The 10,605-nt window shown below is 44.5% G+C and overlaps 1 protein-coding gene across 2 annotated transcripts in view; it reads left to right on the forward strand.

The window, feature by feature from the left end:
• ECHDC3 (enoyl-CoA hydratase domain containing 3) overlaps window positions 1-10,158 on the forward strand; it is a 29,861-nt gene extending 19,703 nt beyond the window's left edge. For both annotated transcript variants that reach the window (XM_025188437.2, XM_075909291.1), the window contains exons 4-5: window positions 3,372-3,572; window positions 5,030-10,158. In XM_025188437.2, the coding sequence (XP_025044222.2) occupies window positions 3,372-3,572; window positions 5,030-5,362 (534 nt within the window). In that variant the 3' untranslated portion in view covers window positions 5,363-10,158. The remainder of the gene's footprint in view (window positions 1-3,371; window positions 3,573-5,029) is intronic.
• The last annotated feature ends 447 nt before the right edge of the window (window positions 10,159-10,605 follow it).

A 10,605-nucleotide genomic window follows, 5' to 3' on the forward strand; every position in this document is an offset into this window, starting at 1 on the left:
TCTGGGAGGGAGTTGTGACCTGGGAGAAGGGGGGAAAGGGGTACAGAGGGTTTGGGTGGTTGCCTGGGGCAGGTAATTAGGGAGAAAGAGGGGGTGAGGTGCCATAGGCAGTTTCTGGCTGGGAGGAACTTACCTAGGCGGCTCCCAGGCACCAGCCCTGCAGGAACTGGAGGCAGGCTCTCTGCTGAAGTCTCAGTCAGCTGGCTGCTCCACATGGGGTCTGCTCTAGGCATAAGAGGGGGAGGGAGAAGGCTTCACAGCTGTCTCTGGCCTGAGCAAAATGTCTCAGATCCTATTGGCCAGAGACTGGCCAGTGGAAGCTGAGAGATTTTGCTGGGGCCTGGATCAGTATGCAAAGCCTTCCTCCTCAGCAGCCTTTTTTCCACACCTTGGCTAATGGTTAGCATAGCACTTGGTGCTCTGGACTCCTGACTCTGCCAGTGATTTACTCTCTGATCTTGGTTTTTTTCTCATTTTTTCTCCATATGCAAATAGAAGTGCAAGGATAATGCATGATTTAAGGCTTGTATCTGTGATATGTAGGTATCCTAAACTAAGAATAATTGTGCAATGTTCCTTACTTTACATCTTTTTTTTGCCCACGTGTCATCACTGCAGGAGTCTCGCACTCTGAGCAAATATAGGCAATTCCTTATCTGTTAAATAAGCATAATACGACTAATCTACCTTGCAGCAGTTAGTATCTGTTGACCTAGTCCACAACCTAGTAGATCAGCTGCAACCAATAGGGACTTATGAGTGTTGTCAGGATTCATTTACTGATATTTGTTAAAATCTGTGAGACCCTCATGGGAAAGTTGCTATATAAGTGCCAGGTTTCATTAGACATATCAATAACACCCGTAGTTTTGCCTGTTGTCCTTATTTTAATACTAATTTTAGGCTACGTCTATACTGCAGGCTTTTTGCAGAATGTCTGCACTGCACGTGTGTTCTTGCACAAGTAAGTTTGCAGAAAAGCATTGGAAAACAGGGTTTTTTGCACAAGAGTTATTCCTCTCCCCACAAGGAATAAGCCCTCTTGCGCAAGAGCTCTTCCACAAGAAGGCAGTGTGGACAGGCAACAGAGATTTCTTGGCAAGAAAGCCTTATGGCTAAAATGGCCATTAGAGCTTTCTTGCACAAGAGAGCATCCACACTGCCATGGGAACTCTTGCGCAAAAGCACATGGCAGTGTGGACGCACTCTTGCGCAAAACAGTTTTTGCGCAAAACAGTTTTTGCGCAAGAAGTCTGCAGTGTAGATGTAGCCTTATAGTATGAGCAAGACAAATGTTTAATTGAAGGCCAATCTTTTGCTCTTTCAGTTGGAGACAGGAGTGGCTTTAGGGTGGGTTACTGGATTCAGCTACCCCCACAGAAATCATGAAATCACGGGTCCAAAAACAACGAAATATGAGGTGGTGGCAGCTAGGCTGAACCTGAGTGACACTGTGACCCTATGTGCCAGTTTGCTGCACCCAGCATGGGGACATAGAGCCAGCTATGCAGGACAGCAGCTGCTGCTATGGGGTGAGTTAGGGGGTGGTCTCATTCTCCAGTTCCTGCCCACTGGAGCCTCCCCTCAGCACTAAGCTGCGATTACAGGTGCTGTGTCAGGAAGGAGGGTGCTGCTGCAGGCCTGCTCAGCAGTTTTGTATAGTGCACCCTTTGAATCGGGATTGGTTACCTCTGTACTAGTTGAAGTTTTGAGCCTAACCCTATCTGAGCAATGTCCTGCCCCACTGGCCATCGGCAGCTGAGCAAGCAGGTACTGTTCATGGAAATGGGAAAATCAAGCTGAAGAAACATAAAACCTGGTCTATTGTCATATAAAGCGGAATCAAGAGTTTGCAAGTTTTTCCACTTCAACACCAGAGGAAATTAAACTGTCCTGTGTGTATAATTACCAACATGAACTTGTGCAGGATTTCAGTGATCAGCAGTTCCAGCAGTAATCAGCAGGCAGATTGGAATAGAACGGCTCAGATATTTCATTCTTGGGATTCATGATGTAGCAAGCTAGGCTTTGATTTAATAAAGAAAAATATAGGAGGATTAGCAAGCTATTTGCAGTGTAAAAAAGTTAAGACAGCACAGACATCTTTTGCAGAATCAGGGCCTTAGTGTATGACAAGTGTAATAATTTAGCCATGAGTGTAAAGAACAAATAATGCATCATGCTTCAAATAAATATTCCTGGGACCATGAAAATGATAAAGAAGATTCAGGAGGAAATGAAATGCCAGGGACTCAAATAAATCTATGATCTTTTTTTCTTACAGTAAAGTCTTATATTTCTATAGCCCCATCTGAGGATCATAAGGGGATTTAAAAGCAGTAATAAATCAAATCTCACTTAACCCCTATCTGGCAGGGAAGTATGATTTTAAATAGCCACTTCTTGCTTGTGGAAAAACTGGGGAAGTTAAGTGACATACCCAGGCAGTGTGGTCTGGTAAATGTAGCACTGCATTAGAGATTTAAGAGATGTTGGTTTTAGTCCTGACTTGGCCTATTGGGTGCCCTTGGGCAGGTTACTTCATCTCTGCCTCAGTTTCTCCATCTGTAAAATGGGGATAGTAATACTGACCTACTTTGAAATCTACTGATGAAAAGCACTATTTAGAAGCTAGGTACTATTATTGTTCCACACCAAACTCAGATATAGCTTGGAGTAAAATATAGATCTCCTAATACGTTTAAACACACATAGAAGTACATATGGAAGGAAAAATCAAAACAGGTTACTTTGAAGAAAGTGCCTGCAGATATGATTATTGTACACAAACGGATTCTTTGCCGGGTTCCATTTCTCAAGAAGTGCTGAAGACTAGTATTTTTTTTAAAATAACACAAGGACTCAGATAAAGGCAGAGCTAATGCAAAACTGAATTTGGAGCTTTCAGCCAAGGAGTGTAAAATATGATTAAGCAGAAGTGATTTTCCCATATAAGAAGAAAGAAACCAGATGAAATTTGTCATCTAGTCACAATGTGCTGATGTGAGTCCTTTATCTGGGCCATCGTGATGACATTTAGCAAGTAAATAGCATGTTTTATCTGTAGAACTCAAGCATGGGTAAGTATCATTGTACAGATGAGGAAATAGGAAGCATAGAGAAGATAAGCAACTTGCCCAGGGGATCAGTAGTATAAAGTGTCCTGACCCCCAGCACAGTGTACTGTTTGGGGAAGGTACTGCCTTTTATTGCGTGTTTGTTTAGTACCCAGTACAGTGGAACACTGTGCTGCCATAGTAAAAATGATCAGTGAAAATAATTGTTGTATCTGTATTACTCATCATGGATAATGGGAACACATTGCAACTACTCATCTGTGACCTGCTGACCCCTTTCTTTTGCACATACAGGTCATGACTCTGCTCCAGAAGCTCCCCGTACCAGTGATTGCCAAAGTAAATGGCTTGGCTACAGCAGCAGGCTGCCAGCTGGTGGCAAGCTGTGACATTGCAGTAGCAAGTGAGAAATCCAGGTTTGCTACACCCGGAGTCAACATCGGGCTATTCTGCTCCACACCAGCTGTGGCCGTAGGGAGAGCCCTTCCTAGAAAGGTAGGCCTTGCTCAAGAGAGAACTGTTCTCTCTAGTTTCCTGAAAGCAGATCCCGTTTTTACATGCTCTAGCTCCGATGTGTGCAACTCCCTCCCTCAGCACTTGGCAGTGCAAAACATTCCATTACTAAGAGCAACTTTAAAAAAAAATAGGACTAAGGGAGGTGGGGCAGTCCAAGAATAGGGCAGAAGTGACCTGTATTCCAGGACAACTGCTCTGCTGATCCCAACCCCCAGATCCCCATAGCAGCAGTAGAGAGACCCTTCCAAGCTCAGGATACCAGTGCCGTTAGGTGTCCATTCCCGCAATGCACTGACATTTCATTGACAGCATGATCTGCCTAGCTCTGTTTTAAATCACAGCTCTGACCCTCGTTATCTCCTTCCCATATCTTTCCTCACTACATAAGGAATACAGTGCACTGCACAAAGCTTTGTTTAACACATGCAGTCTTATGTCCCAGTCCTCATACTGGGACAGAAGCTAACATCCCTGCTATGTCATTGCGGCTCTGCTCAAGTACAAGCAGTTCTCTTGTGCAAGGAACCTTAACCCCTAACTCCCTGGCTCTGATGCCATCATCTGGAAATCTAGTCCATTATTTATTGAGTGATTTAAAATGGTTTGATACTACAGGTGTTCCTGAATCATCCTTCCAGTGTTTCTGATTGTACAATATAAAATGCACAATCCATGTTTAAATGATGTTATATTTTTCCATGTGCAAGTGCCCCCATATCAGATAAACAAGCACTCTTGTTGCAACTATTCAGATTTCTAGTTTTTCATCTTATTAAATGAAATGTGGCCATGATACTTATATTTGTAGTTACTGAAGCAAAGATGATAACATGGGTAATTACCCTGAATCATGATTGCCTTTATGGTCAGCAAGGCATTTTTCTCCCTATATATTTAGCACTGTACCGTTAGCCAAATACATCATGAATTTTTTTTTCTCCCTTCATTTGACGCATTAGGCACAGGTCACTGCAGGAAGCAGGATACGGAAACAGATGTAGCTGTGATCTAACATGGGCAACAGGAAACCTAATTAAAAACACACACGCCAAACCAAACTAAGGACATTTTCAAAAACTACCCACCAGTCTGGCATGCCTTCATTTTTATATTGTATGTGCCTAATTTAAAGTACCAAAGTGGGCCTATATTTTAGAAAACACTGAGCACCCTCCGCTCTTTTTAGCTTCCATTGGAATCACAGGGATTCAGTTCTTGTGACCCAAGTTGGCATCTAAAATCTGCAAGTATTTTTGAAACATTTTCATCTCTGGACTCAAGCCTGCTCCTATTGAAGCCCATTAAAAATTTGCTGATTACTTCAGGGAGTGCAAGATTGGGCCTTATGTCTCCATTTTAATTGCTGACAGAAATCAAAGTAAGTTGAATTGGCTCAGTATGATTTTTTTTTTTTTTTTTTTTTTTGCACTGTACAGGTTGCATTAGAGATGCTGTTCACAGGAGAGCCTATTTCTGCCCATGATGCTTTGCTGCATGGACTTCTCAGCCGGGTGGTACCAGAAGACAAGCTGGAAGAGGAGACCATGAAAATTGCACGCAAAATATGTGAAACCAGCAGGTCTGTTGTGGCACTGGGGAAAGCCACCTTTTACAGACAGATGGCTCTGGACCTTGATGCTGCCTACAGAATGACCTCACAGATCATGGTGGACAATCTAACCCTGAAGGATGGACAAGAGGGAATAGAGGCCTTTATTCAGAAACGCAAGCCTGTCTGGTCACATACCGTGGACAGAGCTTGCAAATGAGTTCAAGGAAAATTCATCTAATTTCTATGCTCAAGCTTACCTAATCCATACCACTGTCTTCTCTATGAAAATCCCAGGGAGTGTGTTTTTGGTGTAACCCTTGGGAGGATAGCCATGGGTGATGGTGATGAGGAAGATAATGGCTAACATTTCAGGTTGTTCTTCAAGGGATACCAACAATCATATTACAAGGTTTCTGAGCACACCATTAAATGAAGTAAATCAAATTTAATCAGCCTTTTCAGAATGCAGACTCAGGTCAGCACTTTCAGAAGGGCTCAGTTCTACCTGGTGCTATAATCATTGTAACATATTCCTGGCTACTTGGTATTTCACAGACATTGTGGGGACAGAGCTTAGCTCCTCCTATTCTGAAAGAATAGGCCCCCTACTCCTTGAGCCAAGTGAGAATCTCCATTAGTTATTAAGGGAGAGCCTATGACACACAGCTAAAGGATTTAGATTCATCCTAGCGGGAGGAATTGTACATGTACACATATAGAGTTAATTACAGTATGAATTTATAGTTATGATCTATACAGAAGCCAGCTAGAGTCCTTTCTATAGGTAGTTCTGTACCAGCAAAGTCATTAATCGTTTTCCCTCAGCCAATGTATAATTATTTCCTTCAGTTCATCTTCTAGTGCCTTGTCTGTTCTAGTTTTACATAAATATCACAGTCATGGAATTGGCACCGTTTGAGTTCATAAAATTAAGATTTGCTCTATAAGACAGTGTCTGTGCAGCTTTTTAAATGATAGTTTTCAACTATCCCACAAGGCCAAAAAAAGGCCTGATCCGGACTCATTTAAGTCAATGGGAATTTTGCCATTAACTTCCTCGAAGTTAGGATTCTGCCCAGGATGTTCAGTTCAGACTACAGGCAAGTCCTCAGCTGGTGCAAATTGGCACAGAGCTGGTACAAGTCACTGGTGCTATATTAATTTATACCAGCTGAGGAACTGGTCTTCTGCCATTAAGAGTCTACAATAATGCACAGCTCTTGGACTGTAGGTCTTTGATTCAGCTGCTTAGGTTGCCCTGGGATCAGTCACACTGGCCATTGGAAAGTCAGAGAAAGCAAACATGGAGCCCTATATATAGGCATTTCTTTTAGATTTTTTTTCTCTTCATTCTTTTGTCTACACTTCAGTCTTGTTAACATGAAGCACTTAGGGGTCTCCCTCCGTGTTATCCATTGAATTCCCATTATTCTGCAGATATACTTTCCTGCTTCCTATAACTTTTGCCCAAAAGTTAAGTGCAATAACTTCAATCTTAATGCCATAAGCATTTCACCAGCAGCTGTCTGCATTACACACAATAGTGTTGTGATGAAGGCACCACGTGCAATGCATAATGCATGAGCTTGGATTGAGTCTAGCTTCTTTAGGTTTGTTTTTAAATGCTGAACTAAACAGTTGTCATCCATACTCAGTGTTTGGTTTTATTAATGCTCTGCAACACATTGCCATTGCTTTCTTTTATGCTCCCAGATGGGTTCAGAAATGCTTTTTAAGTTAACTGAGTTTACCTTTACATTTATCTACAATATTTGGGTGGTCCTGTTTTGGGCAGGGGGCTGGACTCAATGACCTCCTGAGGTCTCTTCCAGCCCTAGGATTCTATGATTTTAATGTGATCCATTCAGGTTAGTTTGCTATTAAATGTCACACCAAGGAATTTGTAGCTTTTAACTATACCTATTTGTTGTTCATACAGAGACAATTCATCTCTTTAATTTTCCTTCCAGTGACTATCATTCCTTTCATTTTGAGAACTGAAAGTTCAAAGCCCCTCATTTCTTCATTCAGCACTTTTCCTAAGTACTTCATTAATTTGTTTCACATCTATTTCTGGTTTCAGCCTTGATGGCATGATCATCTGAAAACCAGGATATGCCTAATTCTGCTCTGATCTTTTTTGGGGGATCATTTATCATTACGTTGATTAAGGTATGGCTGATAACACTCCCCTGCAGACTGCCATTTACAATTATATACGTACTGATGTAGGCTTTTTCTACTCTGACATGCATATTTCTTTAACTTAAAAAGTCCTTTATCCACCTCTATATTCTTCCTTTGAGGCCCAGGGATGTTGTTGTATGCTATATGCCCTCTCTCGATAACACGTCATATGCTTTTTCATTATCTAGGAAAACTATTATTTTTTTCTCAGCCCTTTTTGGGACTCCATCTCTACTCTTTCTATGTAATCAGCCACACTCTTTCCTCTCCTGAACTGGGTTTGCACATTGCTTATCAGTCCATTTTTCTCTGGATATGTTGTTAATTGTTTGGCCACCATTCCTTCTCTGGCTTTACCTAAACATGATGTAAGGGCAATTGGCCTGTACGCATCAAGTCGTATTCACAGATTCCCTGGTTTCCATGCTGCGACTGCAGCCACACGTTTCAGCTTCATTGGTAGCTCACCTCTTCCCCACACACCGTTTGTATGGTTTTAGTGGTATTTTCAGACTTCCTTCATCCAGGTGTTTTAGCATTTCGTTACAGACACCATCTTTCCATGATGCAGAGGTCTGGTTTTAAATCGATAGCTTTTTAAAGATCCCTCATGGCAAAGATTTTGTTTAATATGGTATTCTCATCTTCCTACCAGTTCCGGCAGTCATCTTAGGTGGGGTAGCTGGGAAGAGCCAACACATGAATTACCTCACTACCCACCCTTAAATAGAATTTGCATAAAATGGGAGTCCTTCTGTAGTTTGACTCCCTCCCAGCTTCTCATGAAAAATTACAGAAATCAAGATGAGTTCCAATATCAGGTGACATAGTCTCTGTAGCAGGCTGTCCAATGGGGAGTGCAAAGGAAGCGGTTGCCCTGGGACCCAGTGACTCAAAGGGGCTTGAGGCTTGGCAGTACCAGGACCCCCGAGCCCTTTAAATCACTGCCTGGAGTACTGTCCATCTATTAGACAAGGCATGGGCTAAATCAGGCCCAGGGCCCGGATGAGGCCCACCAAGCATTTCTCTCCCAGCTGATTAGCAGAGGAGAATGCTTACAGCCCACAGCATGTTTTCAGCTGCCACCCTACCTTGCTCCATCCTGCAGCTGAGCTGCTTCCAGGATTCTCTTCCTCGCTATGCAGAGAGGGGGAGGAGGTGCTGAAGTCAAGGTGTTCCCCTGCCCGGCACCCCATCTCTGCAGAGCAGGGGTGGGGGCAACGCACAGCGGAGCTGCTCCAATCTAAAGCATGGATGGTAAGTGGCTCAGAGGAGTGCAGAGCAAGGAAGGGGGGGAGACAACAGAGCAGGACAAATTTCCCTTAAAGAGATAGAGCATGGCTTCTCTCATCAGAAACTTACCCAGCAACAGCCAACACACCAAGTCTGTGTATCACTGTCTCTATGCCACTCACACACAGTCACTGTCACATACACACTGCCACATACGCTACTGATAAGTCGTTAATATGTAGGTACTTTCCTGCTGCTTGAACTACCATTTTAATTTTCTGGTTTTTGCCTTGCTAGTAGGGATGTTGAAGGTTAACCAGCATACTTACTGGCTAACCAGTTAACCAGAGCCTTCCATCCCACATGGCAGCCCAGCTAGCATGGCCGTGGTGTGCAGCAGTCCCAGAACAGTCCCCGCTACACTTGTCACTGCCATGGCGGGGCCAGAGCAGACCCTTCCACCCATATCGCAGCGGGGCCAGGGCAGCCCTCACCACCTCTGGCAGAAAAGGAGCAACCCCTGCAGCCAGTGGTTAACTGATTAAACAGCACAGTAAGGCAGTATGATAACCAGAGACTTTGTATGTAATGAAAACCTACTTGCCAGAGGATGTTGTGAAGACCAGAACTTTAACAGGTTCAAAAAAGAACTAGATAAATTCATAGAGGTTATGTCCAGCAATGGCTATTAGCCAGGATGGGTAAGAATGGTGTCTCCAGCTTCTGTTTGTCAGGGACTGGAAATGGATGACAATCCCTTGATGATTACCTGTTTCTGTTCGCTCCCTGTGGGGCACTTGGCATTGGCCACTGCCAGAAGACAGGATTCTGGGCTAGATGGACCTTTGGTCTGACCCAGTGGTCCCCAACACGGTGCCCGCGGGGGCATTTGTGTGTGCCCGCCAAGTGCTCAGGGCTGGCCTAGCCCTGGGCACGTGGCACATGCATGGTGCCGGAGCCGGCCCTGGACACATGGCGCACGGTGAGCGCCGGCCCCAGGAGCGCCACGGATTGGCCACCCGCGCTCTGGACGCATGGCGTATGGGGGGAGCTCCGGCCCTGGGCACGCGGTGCTTATGGGGAGGGGGGACGCACTGGCAGCTATGGGAGGGCCCCTGCCCCGGGCACGCAGCTATGGGGGGGGCCCCCACCCCCGGGCGCACAAGTGTCCCCACCCTCTGGTGCCTGGCGGGCGAACGGCCACGCCCCCTGGCGCCCGGCAACCTCTAATGGTTGGGGACCACTGGTCCGACCCAATTTGACTTTTCTTATGTTCTTAAACAAACTTCTCTTAGTAGCTTCTGCTTTATTTTGAATCTCTCTTGCTTAGCTGCTATACTAGGGGTCGGCAGTGTTTCAGAAGTGGCATGCCAAGATTTAACTTATTCACTTCTATTTATGGATCAGGGTGCCAGGAGGAGGAAGTGGGGGGAGGGCCAGGCTGGATACGGTGACAATACTTTCAGAACTAGCTGCAGTTAGGGAGAACGGTTTAATTTAAATTATTAAACAGACTGAGCATTTTAACTTTCTCATGTTAGTTTATCAATTTTCATTTTAAAGAAAGTAAAACATTTATGTCCAACACAAAAAGTTTCAATGTTTTCTTTATTATGGCAGAGGTGGGGAACCTTTATTGAGTCGGGGGCCACTGACCCACAGAAAAAATCAGTTGGAAACCACACAAGAGAGAAGCAAAAAAAACCCTCCAAAAACCCCCAACCCTCACTGATGTTGCCCCCAACTGAGACACCTCACTCCTCTGATGCTCCAACCCCACGGTGGGAGGAGATGGGACAAAGAGGAGTGAGGTTCAGGGCTTCCCATAGGTCGGATTTACTTTTCTGAGGTTCCAGAGTTAGTGGATTTTATGGACCCCCTTAGGCTCTGGGATAGGGACAAAAATGAGGGGTTCGGTGTGTAAGACAGGGCTGCCAGTATGTGGGATAGGGATGTGGAGCAGGATCTGGGAGGGAGGTAGAGTGCAGAAGGGGGAGAAGTTATGAGGTCTGGGTGGGAGTTAGGGTGCAGAAGCAGGCT

The sequence above is a fragment of the Pelodiscus sinensis genome, chromosome 1 (assembly GCF_049634645.1).
Source record: "Pelodiscus sinensis isolate JC-2024 chromosome 1, ASM4963464v1, whole genome shotgun sequence".
Lineage (NCBI taxonomy): Eukaryota > Metazoa > Chordata > Testudines > Trionychidae > Pelodiscus > Pelodiscus sinensis.